The sequence below is a fragment of the Prionailurus viverrinus genome, chromosome E3 (assembly GCF_022837055.1).
Source record: "Prionailurus viverrinus isolate Anna chromosome E3, UM_Priviv_1.0, whole genome shotgun sequence".
Taxonomy (NCBI): Eukaryota; Metazoa; Chordata; class Mammalia; order Carnivora; family Felidae; genus Prionailurus; species Prionailurus viverrinus.
In genome coordinates this window covers 4,338,025-4,357,236 of record NC_062576.1, presented here as the reverse complement: position 1 = coordinate 4,357,236, position 19,212 = coordinate 4,338,025, and the positions used below count along the sequence as shown (strand labels likewise).

The 19,212-nt window shown below is 63.1% G+C and overlaps 2 protein-coding genes and 1 non-coding gene across 8 annotated transcripts in view; 2 read left to right on the top strand and 1 right to left on the bottom strand.

Annotated features, from left to right (window-relative positions):
- Positions 1–1,395, top strand: part of TNRC18 (trinucleotide repeat containing 18) — an 88,151-nt gene extending 86,756 nt beyond the window's left edge. Inside the window, 1 exon segment of the mRNA XM_047837565.1 lies at positions 166–1,395. Coding sequence (XP_047693521.1) covers positions 166–372 — 207 coding nt within the window. The 3' untranslated portion in view covers positions 373–1,395.
- On the bottom strand, positions 1,340–19,212 carry SLC29A4 (solute carrier family 29 member 4). Of its 6 annotated transcripts, none has more exons than XM_047837570.1 (11): positions 19,175–19,212; positions 15,127–15,311; positions 12,053–12,184; positions 11,657–11,770; positions 11,058–11,186; positions 9,274–9,348; positions 7,566–7,907; positions 6,963–7,104; positions 6,562–6,749; positions 5,470–5,710; positions 1,340–1,936 (listed from the first exon to the last, which is right to left on the bottom strand). In XM_047837570.1, the coding sequence occupies exons 2-11, from the start codon at positions 15,299–15,301 to the stop codon at positions 1,819–1,821; spliced, it is 1,656 nt and encodes a 551-aa protein (XP_047693526.1). In that variant the 5' UTR covers positions 15,302–15,311; positions 19,175–19,212; the 3' UTR covers positions 1,340–1,818. The 6 variants fall into 6 exon arrangements, with proteins under 6 accessions (XP_047693526.1, XP_047693529.1, XP_047693524.1 ...); XM_047837573.1 differs by having other exon boundaries at positions 1,802–1,936; positions 7,660–7,907; XM_047837568.1 differs by lacking the exon at positions 1,340–1,936 and adding an exon at positions 2,978–4,272.
- On the top strand, positions 12,927–13,011 carry TRNAQ-UUG (transfer RNA glutamine (anticodon UUG)). Its single transcript has one exon. It is a non-coding gene; the product is annotated as a tRNA-Gln (tRNA).

The following is a 19,212-nucleotide window of genomic DNA, read 5'->3' as shown; positions in this document are numbered from 1 at the left end:
TTGGTCTCGGAATCCCAGCCTCTGTCTCTCCGCCTCCCTGGGGGGGCGTCTTTCTCTGTCTTGGCCCTCGGTGCTTTCCCTGATCCTGTGGGTCCTGGATGGGGGGAGGGCATCTTCCCTGTCTTCCCGGGCCACCTGCCCTGAGCCCGCCTGCCACGCCCGCAGCGCGCCCTGTACCAGTCCTCGCACGTGGACGAGAACGACGTGCAGACCGTGTCGCACAAGTGCCTGGTGGTGGGCCTGGAGCAGTACGAGCAGATGCTCAAGACCAAGAAGTACCAGGACAGCGAGGGCCTGTACTACCTCGCGGGCACCTACGAGCCCACCACCGGCATGATCTTCTCCACCGACGGCGTGCCTGTGCTCTGCTGAGCGCCCGCGCCCTGCCCGCTGCCTCGGGCCCCGAGGGCCGGCCCATCGGGGGCCCCTCGCCATCACTGCCACATCTCGGGGGCTGCGTGCATGCAAGTGTGCCCTGGGATGCCCTGGCGTGCGTGAGTGTGTACATGTGTGTGCCCGTATGCATGCACGTGTGTGCGCACATGTGCACACGACTCCGGCCCCCTTCACGACCCCCTCGGTGCCCCCCAAGACGGGGTTCCTCTCAGCTATCAGGGTATGGCTCTGCCGGGCCCCCCTCAGGGGCTCCCCTCCAGCACCTTGTAAGCACTTGGCCAGGCCAGCCCCCTCCCCCCACCCCCAGGCGCCTTCGTCCGAGGCCCAGCGGGGATTCGGCGGGGAGGGGGTTTTCAGGGAACCGAACTGACATGCGTTCGGGGGTTCCCGCTGCTCGTGGGTCCGGCTCCTCGTGCCAGACCCCTCCCTCGGCATGGAGCTCACTCCGAGCCTCCCGCCGTGAGACGGGGGGCAGGGGGCCCGATGCCCGCCAGCCTCACCAATCAGGCCAGGCCTGCTCTGGGCACCGGCCGGGGTCGGGGGGGGGGGGGGGGGGAGGCCGGCCTCCGCCCACTCAGGACGGCCTGGATGGGGCGAGACAGCCAGGTGCCAGGCGGGGGGTGGGGGGCTGCCCTGAGGGCCCCTCCTCCTGGTCCAGCCCCTCACACTACAGACAACCCCAATGGTGCTGACATCCTCGTCCCGGCCACACCCGGCCCTCCTGCCCAGGCCTTGGCCAGCCCAGAGGGCGGCGGTAGTGGGTCACCTGTACAGTTTTATTGTACCAAGAGACTCTCCTCGCCCCTGTATCATACGCCTTTAAATGGAGTCCACTTTTTAATTATATATATAAAGATAAATATATATAAATATATATAAATATAAACTTTTTAAAACTGTGAAAAAATAGCTATGAAATTATAAAAAAAAAGCAAACATTCTGACGTGCAGAATATTATTTTTTATTTCCTATTAGATTGTGTCTAGCACCCAGCTTCACGCCCCCCCCTTTGTCCCAAGCACACCCCACCTGCCCACCCTGCCCGGCCCAGGTGTACTGTACTCGCCCCCAGAACGGAGAAGCGGTTAGGGAGAGCAGAGGCCGAGGGAGGGGGGGAGGGGGCCGGCAGGGCGCAGTGACCCTGCTCCCGCGGTCGGCCCCGGCCCCGGCCCCGGAAAGCACTTACCAGCCCCCGCGCCTTCCAGGGGGACGGGAGGCCTCGTCCAGACAATCTTAAGGGAAGGAAAAGCCAGACTTCGGTTTTGTTTTTTGGGGGAATTATTGGTTTTTTTTTTTTTTTTTTTTTTTAAGTTTCTTTTGGAATTTTGTTTGTTGGCGAATTCTGTGTGATCTTTTTCATAAAAAAAGGAAAAAAGAAAAAGCTATAATCGGAGAAATACCGTTGTCTGGAGTGGTTCATTTCAAGGGCCGTGGGGGTGGGCGCGGGGTGCTGGGTGGCGGTGCTGACCTTTCAGGGCCGCGAGCCGGGTGTCCCCCTGTACAACGGCCACTGGGCACGTGGGGCTGTTTACATCCACGCTAATTGAAATGAAAGGAAATGAAAAGTTTCTTGGTTGCCCCGGCTGCATTTCCAGTGGTCAACAGCCAGAAGTGGCCAGTGGCTACCGCGGGGTGGCTGGGATACAGAACGTGTCCATCAGGGCGGAAAGTTCTCTAGGCCGGTGAGAGGCTAGAGGGCTTGCACCACCTGTTTCTTCCTTAAAAATGCCAAGATGAGCACTCCCGGCCGCACCCCTACCTGAAGACTACAGAACGAGGAAGACGCTGAGGGTCTGAGTGGCCCTGAGCAGGTGTGGAGACGCAGGCACGGCAGGGGCTGGGGGGAGGCTGGGCCCTGCTCCTGGTGCTGCTACCCACTCCTGCCCTGAGGTGAACTTTCAGCTTGACCCCACGGGTACCTGCCCAACCACCCACCAGAGGAAAGGTTCTGATGGTTCTCCCACTTCAGAGAAACGGAGTCACACAACAGGAGGAACAGTGAACTGGCGCCACCTGGCGGTCCCTGTGGTATCGCCTGGGGTCTCGGCTCTCCCCACAGCTGCCCAGGACGCCCACCTGGTTCCCAGAGTGACGACTGCCCACTGGGCCCAGCGGGTGGGTCCCGGAGGCTGCAGGGCTGGAGCACAGCCCCTCAGAAAGCCAGCTCCCCTGCCCCAACCCTCCTCCAAGGGACCTGCATCAAAGAGCGGACCGGCTCCACTCCTTGGGGGAAACTAAGGCACCAAACGGTACAGGAAGTGGTTCACATCACACGGATCGGCTGCACGGCTAGGACTTCGGCCCAGAACACTCAGCCCCCAGGTCCCAACTCTGAGTCCCTGCAGGCAGGGGGCAAGCTGCCCCCCTGCCCCTGCCATGCAAATGGGTGGGATGCCACCTTTTTCCCTGACCTGACCACCAAGGCGTCAAAGTCCAAATGCTTCTGGGTCCCGTGCCGCCGTTCACCCCTACCAGGTGCATGGAGACCCGGCTACGAGACTGACCCACCCCCATCCACCCCCTACGATCTCCCCCCCAGCCCAGGCGGACAGGGCCACTTTCCAGGTAAGAAGAGGGACGTCCCAGCCACCAGGACCCCTTCCCCCACGATGGACGAGCAAGGTCGGGGGGGCAGCCCCCACCCACACAGACACTACTCTGAGGCAGCAGCTGGGGAGTTTCTGCCTTCATCTTTTAATGGCCAGTGCGGTACAGTTAGTGGACAGACCGGGGGGTGAGGGGGAGACAGGACACAGGGGCGGGTGGTCACAGCTGTGCCGTGGGGGTGGCAGGGCAGACTCCTCTCCCCTGAGAAGCCTGACTTTGTCAAGACACTCCAGAAATCCCTCCGCTCAGGGCACCGGGCCAGCCTGGGGCTTGAGGGTCCCGGCTGAGGGACCCCCACACCTCCCTACTTGCCAGGGACTCACGTCCCTCCTTGGGCCTCCCTGGGTGAGGATCAGTGTCTGAGAGAGAGACTTCAACCAGAGCGTGCCCCCTTCCGGCGTCACAGACAGATGGGGTGGCCAGAGAAGCAGACAGGGTCTCGGGGCAGGCACAGACTGCCAGGCCTGTGGCATCAGGTGGGCGCCAGGGTGCACAGAGGGGGATTTCGGCGTGGGGTGGGTGCGCCCAGACCGGTGCGGAAGCTGTGGTCATAGACCGGCGTAGACCGTGGCCTGAAACCATTCAGACCCAGGGCTACGATTCCCTCCCGGCAGATGCGTTTTGTTCGAAAGAAGCAGTGTTTACGAACAGACGGAGGGGGACAGGCCCTCTCCGCTGAGGACCTCTCGTGTTCATGAGGAGGGCCCCTGGTGGAGGAGGGCTGGGGCCCGGGTCCGTGGGTGAGGGTCACCAGGAGGGGATACCGGCTGGCAGTCTGCTCTCCTGGCCGGGAACGGCTGCGACCCCAGAGAGGGCACTCATCTGGCGACAGCTGGGGCCACCGGACACAGACAGAGGGTGAAGGACAGGCCGGAGACGCGACGCAGAGCACAGTGCTGGGTGGCTCTGGGGGGCCGGAGGGCTCGGCAGAACCCTGGGGCCGGCGTGACGGCCGGCCGGACCCGGAGGGTGGCGTTACTGGCCCGGGGTGGGGGGGGGGGAGGCCGGGGCCCCGCAGGCACTGCAGGCAGGGGCGGGGAGGGGGCCTCGGGCCTTGGGGCCCCTAGTCCAGGCCAGAGGGGGGGAGGGGGGGGCGGGCCCGGGCCCGGCTCAGAGGCCGGCGGGGGCGGAGGTGTTGGTGGAGGGGCGGAAGCAAGTACTGTAGGCGTCCCGGGTGAGGCTGTAGGTGCAGTAGGCCACGGCGGAGCCCAGCGTCAGCCCCGTCATGTAGGACACGGTCATGGTGTTCCCTGCGGACGAGACTGGACCTGAGGAAGCAGGTGGAGGCGGGGCAGCAAGGGGCGCTCAGAGGACCGCGGTGGCCAAACCCATGCGGACCGACCCGGTGGTCTCGACAAAGGGCTGCTGGGCAGCAGCCCCGGCTTCTTGGGTCCGAGGCAGCGACTGGCGCCCGCTCCCGAAGAGGCGGCCGTCTCAGGGCTGTGAGACACCCCGATGGGAACACGTCGGGTGCCTGGGGCCTTGCCTGCTTCTCCACCTCCAGCCCCCTGTCTCCACGTGCTTCCTGGTCACGGACCGTCCAGGGTCTAACGGGGTTTCTGGGACCACTGTGCACAGAACAGACTCCAGGGCCCCTTCCCCCACAAGCCCCCACCATCTCAAGAGACGGCAACCCAAGCTTCTTGCAACAGCCCAAAGTGGGGGCTCCTCCTGGACTCCTGTCCCCTTCTCACACCCGCTCTCCCAATCTATCAGCTGGCCCCGTGAGCTCTACCATCAAAACAGATCCAGAAACCACCATTTTCCTCCAGAGACAAGGCAACCTCCCCTTGTTGTCAGGGTCCCCGCCCCTCACGTTGTCGACAGACGGGTGCGGGACCCGTCACTCCTTTCCTGCCCCCGTCTGTTCCCTCCCCGCTGTCCAAGCAGCACCAGAAGGGGTCTTAAGACACATTAAGGTCCAGTCTGTCCTCGGGCCTCCCACTGCCTGCCCTGGCGCCCCCCCCCCCCCCCCTCGCCAGCTCTGCCTCTGGGCTTTCCCACCGGCTAGTCCCTAGCACTGTCACGTGTCCCTCACCACTCTCTCCAGGTCGGCTGTCAAAAGTCACCTCCTCAGGGAGCCTTCCCAGACTGCTCTGCTTACATCGCAAGCTCCCATCCCAACTCCCACATCCCACTTCTCCGGTTTACTTTTCTCTGTCGTACTTACCACTCAACGTATTACATGCCCTGTCACCCGTCACCTCTGCACTGTCAGCCCCATGAGCGCAGGAAGCACTGTCTCGTGGCCGCCGAGTCCCCAGCACCTAGAATGGCGCCTGGCCCACGGTAGGGGCTCACCACGTAGTTGTGGAACGAAGGAACAAACGACCGACAAACACGCTCGCGCTACAAACTCCCTGCGATCGATCTGATCCCGGAGCCCAAATGCACCTTCTTGCCGCGTGGCAGGGATTTCTGCGGGCCTCGATTTCCCTGCCGGGCAGAGGGGTGCCGGGCCTTACCCGCCAGCTCCCGCTGCTTGGGGCTCACTTTGCCCGCCGCCAGGATCATGGGCACGCTGCCAAAGTAGCCGTTGCTGATGCCCATGAGCAGAGAGAAGACGCAGGGCCAGGCCGGGTGGCGCAGGGCGGGCGTGCCGCTGGGGTAGACGCACAGGATGAAGAGGGGGATGAAGACCACACGCAGGCAGGAGCAGGCCAGCAGGTGGGTGCCCCTCCAGTCCACGGGCAGAGCTGCCAGGATCTGCGGGGAGCGAAGCACGTCGGCCCCCTCCCTCCACTGACGCCACCACCCCGCCGTCTCCACCGCGGCCCCCACACGCGGCCCCTGTCTCCACACGCTCCGGCTCAGGGTGCGTCCCTGTCCTCACCCAGCCGGGACCACCAAATCCACAAATCCCGTGTCACAGTGACATGCGGTGCTCGCCGTGTGTCCAGAATCCTTCCAAACACCGCACAGATCCCTCCTGCTCAATCCTCACCGTCCCCTCGCAGGACGGGCTCTTGACCCCGCTTGAAAAATGACACCCGAGGCGCCGAGGGTCACCTGCAACCACTCCCACAGCAGGAAGCCGCAAGATCTGGAGCTGAGCCCGCTAACTAAGCCTCCTTCCCTCAAGAACCAGACTCCCTGCTGTGTGACCTCGAGCAAACGGCTTTCCCTCTCTGAGCCTCAAGTTCCCCCACGTCAGGCCTGTCCCAGAAACGGGAGCCTTGATCTTACTCCAGCCCTGACTCCCCAACCCTGTCCTGCACCCGTAGCACAGAGCACTCTGCCCAGATTCTCCTGGCCCCTTCCGGGCGCTCCTGCCCCCGGAAGTACTTCCTGTGCCGTCTTTGGAGGCCTGACCCGGGGCCCTGCGGGCTGAGCACAGACACAGAACGACGGTGCCGGACTTTGTGCGCACGGCCGACAGGCATTTCGGAGCCGCCCTGCAAGGTCGCGGGGCCGCGTCATTGCTTGGCCACCGCCCTCCCCGCTCGCTCAGGAGACACGGGCGTGCTCGGCTCGGGGCCTGCCCCTCCCCCGGGCCTCCCGGCTCTCGCGCCCCCACCGCCTCTCCCCCAGACGCAGGGAAGGGGCTGCGGGCCTACCTTGCCCACGAAGTCGGAGAGGTTGAACACGGCCATGATGAGGATGGGCAGCCACTCGCCCAAGACGCAGTGGCGGACCTCGGACTCGAGACCCGGGAACAGGCACAGCGTGATGAAGTAGGTGACGGCGATGGACAGCATGTCGGCCCAGATGGCGCGGGCCACGGCGTAGCGGTGCAGCAGCAGGGCTGCGGGGGACGGGCCAGGGGTCACGGCGCAGCGTCCGCGCCGGCACCGCACGTGCGCGCAATGAGGCCCACGGCGCCGGGGCGTCACCGGACATGCGCAGAGCACGGCCCGACCGCCCCCGCCCCGCCCCACGGAGCCGCGCGCCAGGCCCACGGGGCCGGGACACGCGCGGAGCACCGCCCTGCCCGCCCCGCCCCCACCCCCACCCCCACCTCTGAAGGAGGGCCAGCTGCGCGCGACTCCCAGCTGAGGCACATCGAAGCGCGTGTAGGCCCCCCCTCCGTGGCTGGTCACCTCGTGGGCCGGGCTGTCCTTCGGGGACCCGCTGTTGGCCAGGCCTGGGCCTTGGTGCTCCTGGAGGGAGGACGAAGCAGCGGCCGGTGGGGTTTGGGTGGGGGCTCCTCAAACACACCGAGCCCCATCCGCCTCTGAGCCCCTGCAGATGCATTTCCCTCTGTCCCCAATGCCCTTCCTGTGGGTCTTCCCGTCTCCCCTCCCCCACGGGCCAGGTTTCAGCCCAGAAGCCACTTCTTGGGGAACCTCCTTGGCCACCGGGGGGCCTCGTTCCCACTGTGGGCCTTATCCCAGCACCGTGACACGGCATGTGGCCTGGTGGTCCCCATCCTGAGCTCACGGCAGCGATTCCCACGCAGAGCCGGGGTGACCCTCTGGACCCCGTCTGGGGGGACTCCGCGCCTCCGCCCCACCGGCCCCGCTGCCGCCACCAGAGGGCGCCCCGCCCCCCAGCATGGCTCCGGGCGGCCTGCCCGCGGGGACTCAGGCCACAGACACGCGGTGCCCCGGAGGGACGCAACCTGGGTCCGCAGAACGAAGGAGGCCCCCGAAGGAGGCCACGGCGTGGCGGAGACCGCAAGCGGGACTGGGCGGGGCGGCGCCCGGCAGACTCACGAAGTGGACGTCCCCCGCCGCGACGTCGTGGTGCACCCGGTAGCCGGCCCTGCAGCCGGGGCGGCTGTCGCGGGGCCGCGCCGTGTGGTAGAGCACGAAGCGGCTACGCCGCACCAGTAGGTGCAGCAGGAAGCAGAGCAGCTCCAGGCCCGCGGACACCAGGAAGAAGATGAGCGTGCTGGCCCGCTCGTCCGGCAGCAGCAGCTTGGTGAGGATGCGGCTCAGGGACACCATGACGCCCGCCGTGCCTGGAGCCGAGAGGGCGCCGTGCTGGGCCCAGGCCTCGGCCCCCGCTCAGCGCCCCCAGCTCTGCCCTGCCCGGCCTGGCCCTGGCCGGCTCTGCCCCTAGCCACGCACCTGCCCCGGCCCTGCCTGGCCCTGCCCCCACTCTGCCCCTGGCCCTGCCCCCGCCCCTGCCTCCGGCCCGGGGCCTGGCCTGGCCCGGTCTTCAGACGTGCAGGTAGCGGTTCACAAAATGCGACCGCTCAGAACATCCCTCCCTGGCACTGCATAGTCACACGCAGGGGCATTTCTAGAACGCCTGCTGTGTATCTGGCACCATCCCGCCCTGAGGACACAGTGGGGACAGAGGGGACATAGGCCCGGCCTTCCCGGGGCTCGGTGGGGAAGGCGGCAGAGAAGTCGCAGAAAAATGCCAACACCCCCGCACGATTCTGCGGGTAGGCGACGGCCGGGGGCGGTGTCCCCGGCAGTGCGGCTGTGCTCGCGAGGTCACCAGGGAGGGCAACGGGGTCATGGCAGGCAGGAGGCCTCAGGCAGGATGTGGGTGTGGGCTGCTCCCAGAGTGCGGGGCTCCTGACTGCGTAAACCACCCCAAATCCGCACCGCTCCGGCAGGTGCCTTGCTCATCTCCGCGGCAAAATGTACAGAAGTGATCTGCTTGTCCAGTGCTTCCTGGAACCAGACCCCACAGACCTGAGGCCTGGCGCCCTGGGGCCATGTGGTCACCACACGGGAGGGGGCGCAGAGTACCTCGAAGACGAGAAGTGGGCCCCTGCCTGGACCTTGGCCCGTCCGGGTGCAGAAGGAAGATTGGGAGCATCTGGAGGAAGGTGCTTCAAAGGGGGTCCTGATGTGTGGGCAGGGGCGGCAGGCAAGAGGGGAGCTGGCCCCCCCGGACCGGGGCTGGGGTGCGGGGCAAGTCTAGGTGCTGGGTAAGTGTCCGGTGTGAGCAAGGGGGGGCCATTCACCGACCAGGGGCGGGAGGACAGGGCAGATGGGCTTGGGAAAGCGGGTCTGAGAAGCCAAGTGGGGGTGCCGGGCGGGGGTTAGCTCAGGGGTCTGGGGCTCCGAGGACGGCATGATGCTGGATGTCATGGTTTGGACAGGCTCACCCCCACACACACACGCACACACAGACACACGGGCACTCCAAGCCACCACAGACCCCCGCGAGGAGACGTGTATGCTTCTCACGCAAAGGACCGCATGCTTGGAGAGATGTGCACACATCGAAGCCACGTCCCTTCCCGCCAGGAGTCCCTGCCCCCCACCAGCCAGGCGCGGGGAGACGGCGGTCACGGTCCCCAGCGCCGGGTCCATGGCATGTCGTGGGGGGGGGGGGTCCCCTCCAGGGGGCCTGCTGCTACTTACTCTCCCCGGTCATCACGCCCTGCGTGTACCTCTTGGGCAGCATCCCCGTGTAGCCATAGAAGCTGGATTGCTGCACTTGGGGGGACAGAGGAGTAACCGTGAGATGCCACCCATCACCTGTCAGCTTGGAACCAAATTCACAAGTCCGAGAGCACACATTGGTGAGGGTGCGGGGAAACAGACGTGAACATCGCGGGCAGCACAGAGATTGGGTCCCAGCGCCCACCAAGCCGAGCGTGCGCGGCCAGCCGGACCCCAGTGACTGGCTCCGGCCAATGAAACACGTGCAGCGACAACGTGCCCCGCGTCTGGCCGCGGCAATGAAAAGCCCACGTGGACTGGGGGTGTGTCTTTCCCCCAGCAGCAGTGACCGCAGGGAACCCGTGTTACAGTTACCGCTGCGGCCCGACTCCCAGTGACTGTGGAGCACCGCCCCCGTCCACGTGTCGAACGCGTGGCAAGAACCAGAAATAAGTCTCGCTCTACAAAGGCACCGAGATCTCGGAGCCGGCTGGTTTCTAGAGCCTCACTGCTCTCGTCCCAACCAGCACCGGGTCTAAGGGGGTTAAAGACACTGGCTCGGACCCTGCAGGTTGGCGCATCCGTGGTCTACACGGACACCCTGGAGCGGTCACACTGGGAAAATATCTGCTTTTTAACCAAATGGAACAGAACAAAACAGACCCGAGGACACGGCCTGGAATGAGAACACTGTTTCCAGAAGCCTTGATTTCACTGATAAACAGGTAACTCACACTGGCTTGTAACAGGAAGTGTGTTTCTTCCCGCTCAAGAAGAACTTAAAGAGTACAAAAAAACAGGCCTGGACCTTTCCAAACGTCATGGCCGTGGAAACCTGAGGACCCTCGGGGATTAAAGGGGATTAACGACGAACGCGGGACACGATCCTGGATCGGATCCTGGATCAGAAAAGGAAAACGCTAAAGACGTTCCCAAGGCGATTGGTAGGTAATACGCGCATATGGGTTGTAGGCAAGGTACCGTGGGGGTCAGTGTTCAGTTCTCGGACGTGGGCAGCGTTCGATTCCCAGACTCGGGCAGTTGTAACCCGGTTACAGATGAAACGTCTCGGCTTTTAGAAAATACACCCCCCGGTGATAGTATGTAGGCAAGACAGGTAATGACGTCTGCGCGTAACCCCCGAACGGTTTAAAGGGAAAACATAGCGTATTTTATGTTGATGTGCATTCAGGGGCAAAATTTATATGCACCTATGTACGTAAACGGGGGGGACAGAGGGAAAGCCTATCCGACAAAACATTAGCAACCGGGGGTCAGTGTATGGAATTTATTATACTATTTTTGCAACCTTCCCGTGGGTTTGAAATAGTTTTAAAATTAAAAGTCAGAAATACAACTTTGAAAGCCAGTCTCCAAGAGAAACACAGTGGCGTGGTCACATGGGCAAGACAGTTCCTGAAGTGCAGTCTCTATCTGAGAAAGCCAGGGAACTGCCTCCACGTCCACAGGGCATGCAGGGGTGTGCAAACGTGTGCCCAGCGTGTGTGTGCGTGTGCGGAGCGTGCACGGGGATGTGGCAGGCGCTGTGCGTGTGCACTGTGTGAGCACGCACATGGGGCACGCACGGGGGTAGGTGCCAGCAATGAGTCCTTGTCACCTCGTGTCGTTACGCTCCCAGCAGGCGGACGGGGTGGGGGTGGCATGGCCAGCAGTGGGTACTCAGGGGCTCGGCCCCGGCCCCCGCCCTTCCCGCCTCCCCCCCGCCTCCCCCCCCCCCCCCCCCCCCCGGCCCGGGCTCCTACCTGTGCAGCCTAAGGCCACGGTGCCCACAGCGGCCAGGTTGATGGCGTAAGCCTGGTCGTGAGAAAAGAGCTGCAGCCACACGTCACAGATGCTGATAAAGAGGAGGGGGCCCAAGGCCAAGAGGTAGCCTGAGGGACGAGAGGCCAGAGACGTGGGCACATGAGGCTCGGGGCTCCCTCCGTGCCACCCCTCCTGCAGAGCCAGGTCAGAGGTGCCCTCTCTGTCTGCCTTTTCCCCTTTATGCTGGGAGGGCCGAGGCACCTTAGAGGGCTCAGGAGGGGTGCCTGGAAGGCTTCCTGGAGGAGGCCCCATTTGAGCTGGGCCTTGACACCGGACGTTGCCATGAAGAGGAAAGGGACAGGAAGAGGAGATTAGGCCCCAGGACGCCATGTGGGGCGCACAGAGCCTCCCCAGGTGCAGGTGTCACGCTAGCACGTGGCGCACCCGCCACAGGCCTGACCCTACTTTCATACGCTGAACTCTGTAGCAGTCCTAGGACATGTGCCCATTTCATAGATGGGGTGAGCGAGTCGCAGGGAAATTGGGGTGAGTGGCAGGCCGGATGTGTGAGAGCTGGGAGCCCCGGTGGGCAGCGTACCCGCGGTAATCCTGGTGTGAAGGTTCAGTCTCTCCACCAGCACGTTGTTCAGGAGCACGGCCACCAGCGCCACCAGGATGTAGGTGAGGCTCATGTCGAACACGATTGAGGTCCCTGCAGGGGGCCGGCCAGCAGCAGGTGCTCGGGGGGAACCCCGCTCCCTGCACCCACCCTCCCCAGGGGCCGCTTCCTTGCGCCGCCCGAGACTGGCTGACAGCCCAGAGAGGGTGAGCGGGCGCTTGGAGTCACTCCGCGTTCGGCAGCCGAGTGAGGATCTGAATAAAATGGGCTTCCCCGAAACCGAGGCCCGCTTGCGGGGTCTCCGGTGGGTGGCGGGCCAGAGCTGAGTGCGCCGGCCGGCCTGTGGCGGGCGGGACACGACCGCGGGGGACCCACCTGGGTACTTGTGGTGCAGGTAATCCACGTCGGTGATGAAGCTGTTGTAGGGCAGCAGGAAGCCCACGCCGGCCAGCAGCATCGCAAAGTAGATGGCGTGGTAGCGGTCGTCGGGCACGGGCTCCCCTACCGCTAAACCCAGAGGCGGCAGGTTAGAGGCGGACAAGCCCCTCGGAGCCATGGCCGCCGCGCCAGGACCACAGTCTACCGTAGCACCGCCACCCCCACATCCACGGGCCATCGACACCGTGGTCACCGCCCCCACATCCACCAGCATCGCGGCCACCAAGCAGCTGGCTTCACGGGATGGAGGAAGGGCCGTCGGAAGACTCAGCCAAGGTGGAACCCTCCAGAAGGCTGTGTATACTCTAACTCGGTGTCTAACACATGGGGTGATCTCTCCTTCGGCACCCAGGTATCCGGGGAGCACGGGCGGCCGTGGGAGTAGCACCACTCACGATGACCTTCAAAAGCCCGCAAGCAACATGCCTGCTCCCCACCCCTGTGCCTCGAGGCTGCCGGCCCAAGGGGACGGTCCTGGTTGCGACAGGAGAAGTGCTTCTACGCAGAGACACAATGATCCCATTGACCTGGGAGCGAGACGGCCACCAGGCACTCTGGACACCTCCCGGCCCTGAATCAACGGGCAGAGGAGAGGGCTGCCTTCCTGGCTGGGGTGGGTCAACCCGACTACCAAGGGGAAATCAGCTTGCTGCTGCCCGTGGGGGCAGAACAGAATAGAACGGAAGATGAGAATATCCGGATTGCAAGAGGTTCCTTATGGCATCTCTTAGGACTTCCAGTCCCCGGGACTGAAGTCAACGGAAAACAACAACAATCCAATTGTAGCCTTTAGAAGTGAAGGTCTGGGGGCGCCTGGGTGGCTCAGTCGGTTAAGCGTCTGACTTTGGCTCAGGTCGTGATCACGCGGTCTGTGGGTTCGAGCCCCGCGTCGGGCTCTGTGCTGACAGCTCAGAGCCTGGAGCCTGTTTCAGATTCTATGTCTCCCTCTTCCTCTGACCCTCCCCTGTTCATGCTCTTGTCTCTCTCTGTCTCAAAAATAAATAAACGTTAAAAAAAAAAAAAAGTGAAGGTCTGGGTCAGCCCACCAAGCAAAGAACCAAGGCCAGCTAGGTGCTGAGGGTGAAGAGCACGAGGAATGGGTAGCAGGGAAAGGGGGTCATAAGTGCCAGCTAGGACCACGTGGCCCGCCTCAGAACCGACAAATGCCGTTGTCACGCGTGTTTCTTCCTTGTCTTGACATGAATGTTTGCATATGTGTATTAACCGGGAACTCGTGTTTTGTCTGCTTTGTGACCTTAGTGTCGAACCTAAGACACGTTCACGTGTTAACGTCCCATCTCAGTATTTATGTTACGAGCTGTCAAAGGAGAGGTGGGAACGTGGGAACGTGGACTTTGCATCTTCCTGGGAAAGGATCAGCGTGTTTTTGGTTAGCTGTGTCACCCCAGGCAGCGGTATGACTTTGTTGGTGTCTTTATTTGGAGATTAAGTGTGGTTTACAGAGCCGTGTATGGGAGCCAAGTGGGCAAGGGGTGGACTGTGGTGGTCAATTTTATGGGCCAATTTGGCAAGCTAAAACAGTCCCTCGTTGTTCAATCAGACACTGACTGAGGTGCTGTTGTGAAGGGATTTTGTGGATTAAAGTCCCTCCTGAGTGGACTCTAAGTTAATAAAAAAAAATTACCCTGGGTGGGCCTGGCCGAATCAGGCAAGACATGTAGGTCTTCCCAGAGCTGAGACCCTAAACAGCTCATGCCCCTGGGGTTTCCTGAGCACCTGCCTTATGGACTTCAGACTGCTGTAGCCAGGCTCCACTGTGGAAGCTTATTTCCTGTAATAAATCCATACACGTGTGTATATATCTACACCTACATACCTACATCTCTCTCTGTCTGCTCTCTCTCTATGTGTCTCCTACTGGCTCTGTTTCTTGGCTGAACGCTGACTGACCCAGCCATCATCACCAAAGCTACTATAGTCAATTTTTTTTAACGTTTATTTTAGACAGAGAGAGAGACAGAGCAGGGGAGGGGCAGAAAGAGAGGGAGACACAGAATCCAAAGCAGGCTCCAGGCTCCGAGCCGTCAGCACAGAGCCTGGGCTGCCATCCACGTCTCTGGCCACATGCTATCTAGTGCCACCCCCGGCTGGGGGAAGTCTGGCACCTGGGGGATGGGCCGGGAGCTGGCCCTGCCTAGGCACAGGGGAGCAGCGAGGTTACTCCAACCCACTGCAGGGCTCGGCCAGCAGGGCCTCTGCTTCCCATCTGCAGACAGAGCGGACGGAACCAGAGAATAAGCCCCTATTTCCGAGCCTGCGCTGGTGCCAGCATAAACTATAGCCACCTCAAACGAACTATCACAGGGGCCTCCTGAGCGCGGGGACAGCCCTAAGCGATGTTCTGGGGCTTCCACTGCAGCCACACGGAGGGTGGTACCAGTCCCCTTCCTCTTTCCTAGAGGATATAACCCAAGCGCAGACAATGGAAACTTGCCCACGGTCCCCCAGCTGGCAGAGAGACGGGGGGCTGGGGCTGAACCCAAACCTGTCCAGGGGCAGCCCTCTACCCTGCAAGTCTGATCTCAGAGGCAGCCTGCCTGGTTCCTCCATGTGGGGAAACAAGCTCAGAGAGGCTTAGGCCCTTGCCCAAGGTCACACAGCCAGGATGAAAATCAAGTCTTTGAACCTCACATCAGTCCTTCTTCCAGGCTCTTTCCCATCTCCACTGAAGGGAGGCCACTGAACGTGACCCAGGCGGCCCATGTCACTTCCAGGCAGAAGCCCTACGGGGCAGACTCACCTTGCGCCCCCTGCAGGCGCCCACGGGTCAGGAAAGCCCATGTTAAGACGAAGCCTCCTCAGCCTGGCTCCCTGACCTGCGCTGGAGGCAGCGTCGGGGCGTGGGCCCTGCGACAGCGGGCTTGCGTGTCCCCGTGGCAGGCGTGACCCATCCCGACACCCCCTGGGGCCTGCGCTCGGACACCCCCCCCCAAGGCGCCCCTCCCCCAGGGCTCCGGTCCCCACGGGGCCAGGCTCGCACCCTCACTCACCAGAGTCCGTGAAAACCGGGGCGCCCCCGGGCCCGCCGTCCCGGCCCCCAGCTGTCCGCACGGCCACCTCCTCCTCCAGCTGGCAGCCGTCGAAGCCGAAGCTGGTCACCACGGCCCTGTCCGGCGTGCCCGTCACGCTGGGCTCCTTGAGGCGCTGGCTGCCCACGGAGCCCATGGCAGCCGCGCTGCGGGGAGAGGCGGGGAGGCCGGCTGAGCCAGGGGGGCGCCCCCGCCCCCACCGCGCCCCTGGGTCCTCGCTGCCACTCTCCCAGCCGCTCTGCAGCAGCACGGCGGGGTCCGCGCCCCTGCGCGCCTCGGGGAGCCCGGGACAGGGGCCCGAGTGCAGCTGGCGGCAGCGCGACGGGAGGGGAATCGACGGCGAAGCAATGGTCCGGGGCTGGAGCGCCGGGTGGAACAGCCAACGCGGCCCAACGCTGTGCCCCGTGTCCCACGCACGGCTTCCCTCCACGAGGGGGTGCCCGACGCGACTCATCCAGGGCGCTTTGCGGTCAGAGGGGGACACCTGCCCCACCCCCACTTGCACTCTGTCTCTCTCAAAAGTAAATACACCTTGAAAAGTTAAAAAAAATAATAAGCATGGGGCGCGTGGGTGGCTCAGTCGGTTAAGTGTCCGATTTCAGCCAGGTCACGATCTCTCAGTTCATGGGTTCCAGCCCCGCGTCGGGATCTGTGCTGAAAGCTCTGAGCCTAGAGCCTGCTTCGGATCCTGTGTCTCCCTCTCTCCCTGCCCCTCCCCTGTTTGCGTTCTGTCTCTGTCTCTCAAATCAAGGATTAGAAAAAAAATTTTTTTTTCAACGTTTTTTATTTATTTTTGGGACAGAGAGAGACAGAGCATGAACGGGGAAGGGGCAGACAGAGAGGGAGACACAGAATCGGAAACAGGCTCCAGGCTCTGAGCCATCAGCCCAGAGCCTGACGCGGGGCTCGAACTCATGGACCGCGAGATCGTGACCTGGCTGAAGTCGGACGCTTAACCGACTGCGCCATCCAGGCGCCCCTAGAAAAAATTTTTTAAAATGAATAAACATTAAAAAAATTCTACAAGAAAGGAAGAAGCCAGTTGATCCATGGCAGAGAGGCACCCCCTGTGTAAGTAACGCTGTGTGTGCAGCTGGGTGGGGGGAGTCTTGTTTTCTTTCCCTAAGAGAGTTACCAAGTTTTCCTTCTTTTTCATTTTTAAGATTTTTTTTTTTTAAAGTAACCGCTACACCCAGCGAGGGGCCCGAACTCACAACCGTGAGATCAAGGCTTTCATCCTCCACCGAGGGAGCCAGGCAGGCGCCCCAGCAATTTGGTTTTGTAACAACTGTTACTCATTTATCTGATCGCAAGCTCGCCTCAGAGGATCTGACACAGAGGTGGGACCGGAGCGTCCAGCACTGAGCGCGGCATCTCGGCCCGCACCACCGTGTGGGAGAGCCCCCAGAAGCAGCCAGGGGAAGGCCCCCTTCCCGAGGGATCCCACGTGCCGGGGATTACTCCAGGCTTCTCTGAGGTTGGCCTGTCACCACCCTCCACCTCTACCTGCTCTCGTTTCGTCTCGCTTCCTCCCGCTCTCCCCCCTCAGTTTACCAGCTCTCAGCCTCCAGTCACCGGGCGCCTCCTGCTGACCCCATGTTTCCACCTTTCCCAGCTCTCCATAGAGTTTCTACTGGGGCCTTGGAGCCCGGAGCCATCCTGCCTCCAGGCTGCTCCGGGGACTGGGGAAGCTGCCGGGCTGATGGGCACCCAGGAGTATGGAGGAGAGGGTCACCGGCTTCTCTGTCCGGAGGCCAGAAGCAGGTATAACCTCCCTACAGGCTCGGTGCTTTTCCTGAGTGCCCCCCAGTCCCGGGCCTCTGGCCACATCTGGAGCCGGGAAGCCCAGTAAGACTTAGGACAGAGTTGGGCCTGGTGTGAATGACCATGGCCTTGCTCCGTGGCCTTGGGCAGGATTCTGCACAGGAGGCTCGAGACCCTGGGCTCCGCCTTCCCAGCCTCCCTGGATAGGGAGGCCAGGGAAGGGGCCAGCGGCAGAGCGATGGAACACTCAGGATGGGAGCCCATCCCCAGAGGACACCCGAACCCCGAACTCCTGACCTGTGTTCTGCAAAGCTTCCCAAGACGCAGCGCCCTGGCCACGCCTGGCCACGCCACCCGGGAGGGCGGAAGTGCTCAGCATCAAGCCGGGAGGTGGCCCCACTGCTCCCTCTGGCTCCTTGGTGAGGCAGGCAGCTGCCACCCACGATGCCTGCCTCAGCCACCGTCCCCATGTGCTCCTCCAGGCCCCTCTTGTGGGATCCCCCTGTGGCGGCCCCATGGCCCCTGGGCATGACCTCACCGGCCTGGGCACGGGCCAGGCCTCACCGGGTGACAGAGTGGGGGGGGGGGGGTGCAATGAGATGGCTCATCTCCACCTCTCCTGGCCTACGTCTCCAACTCGTCCCTCCCTGGCCCCCTCACCTACACCAACAGCCTTGGAGCCTCGGATCGTCTCCGGCCCATCCCTCCTCTTCTCCTGTCCCTCTTTAGTTAAAATTTAAGGACACGCATGTGGGTTTAAAAATCTGAGACTGTCCGGGTTCTTCTCTGCTCCCACCGCTCCCCCCCACTCCTGTCAGAAGCCCTTGATGTCCACCCCTGGGGAGTTGAGAAGACACAGTTCATTTCTTTGGCCATCAGGTCACTAGTCACTGCTCAGTGGGCCACCCTGGGCCTCAGTTTCCCTACCTCCTTATTGTGGATGAGGATGGGGAGAAAGAACTTCATAAACTGTGGGGGGGGGGGTGGCGGCTGGATTGTCAAAGGCTTGGTGGCACACGGGAGGTGCTCAGAAATCACACAAGCCCCCGCATCAGGACACTGCGGCAGGCTGGAGAGGGCTCTTGACCCCAGCGGTCCAGAAAGCCTGGCTCATGCACCCGCTTGGCACAGAGAGCCAAGGCCAGAGGCCACGAGGGTCGCATCGGAGCCCCGGCAGGGCTGACCACCTTTGGTGCCCTTATTTCAGCTGTGACTGAGCGGACACGGGTTCTGAATGGGCTCCCCGGGTGCTGTGAGGCAGTGGGTGTCTGGACCCCAGGGCCAGGCTGACCCTTCCCTCCCAGGGGCTGTGCTCGGCCTCCAGAGGCGACGAGGAACCTAAATTCTATTGGGAAACCCAGCCTGCTGGCCCTCTCAGGCCCCAGCTGGCTGGCCACCCTCGGACGGCCCCGGCCCCCTGTGCCCGGGCCCGCTTGAGTTCTCTGCTGCTCCTCCACAGGCTTCCAGACTGCCCCAACTCCTCCCTGTTGGTTCTGCCCACAGAAAAGTGGGCTTCAAGGCTCCCCGGCCGCCCCCTTCCTACAGCGGCTGTTGGAGAGGTGAAGGCACTGGCCGCGGCGCTGGCTGGTGACTCGCTCAGCCCAGACCCTGGGCTTGGTTTCTGCAGGTCTCAGGGCTGACAGCACCCTGCACCCCCAGGCTCCTTCTGCCAGGCCAGCCCTATCAGCAACAAAGTTGGCTCCCAGGCCTGTGCCCCCCAGGCAAAGGGCAGACTCCGCAGGCTACCACGAGGTGACCCCCCCGGCTCAGGCCCTGCCTGGTACAGCAGCTTTTCCAAGAACTAGGAGGCAGCTGGCTGGGGGAAGAGGTGTGATGGGGCAGAGGGGGTCCAGGGAGGAACTTCAGGTGGAGGGACCCTTTGGGCCTGCCGGGGAGGCAGGGAGGTGGCTCCCAGATCTGGGCACGGCCTGGGGCCACCGGCCACTCTCCCCTTTCCCGGGTCTGGGTCCTACGCTCGCGGCGGGGGAGCCAGCCCGGTCCAGACGCTGGATGGGGCAGGGCAGGAGTACCCTCTTCCTAGGATGAGGGTGGGGGGGGGTGGGAGATTCGGGGTCCCCAGCGCCACGTGCCCCCGCCCCTGGACTCAGCTGCCCGAGCCGGCGCGGAGGGGGAGGGGGCGCGGAGTGGGGCCGCGCGCGCCGCAGACAAAGGCTCCGACAGGTCTCTGCGCCCCAGCCCATCGCCGTCCCCGTCCCCGCCCGCCACCTCCGCGGTGACCGCTTACCTCGGCACTGCCCCGGCCCGGGGGTCCTCGGCGCGCCC

What these genes read in the sequence shown, in the direction of transcription:
- SLC29A4 (XM_047837568.1), bottom strand. Translation starts at nt 15,301, where the DNA reads ATGGGCTCCGTGGGCAGCCAGCGCCTCAAGGAGCCCAGCGTGACGGGC. An exon ending in CCCGGTTTTCACGGACTCTG is followed by an intron (nt 12,185 to 15,126) that starts GTGAGTGAGGGT and finishes CTCTGGGTTTAG; the next exon opens with CGGTAGGGGAGCCCGTGCCC. An exon ending in CCTGCACCACAAGTACCCAG is followed by an intron (nt 11,771 to 12,052) that starts GTGGGTCCCCCG and finishes GGCCCCCTGCAG; the next exon opens with GGACCTCAATCGTGTTCGAC.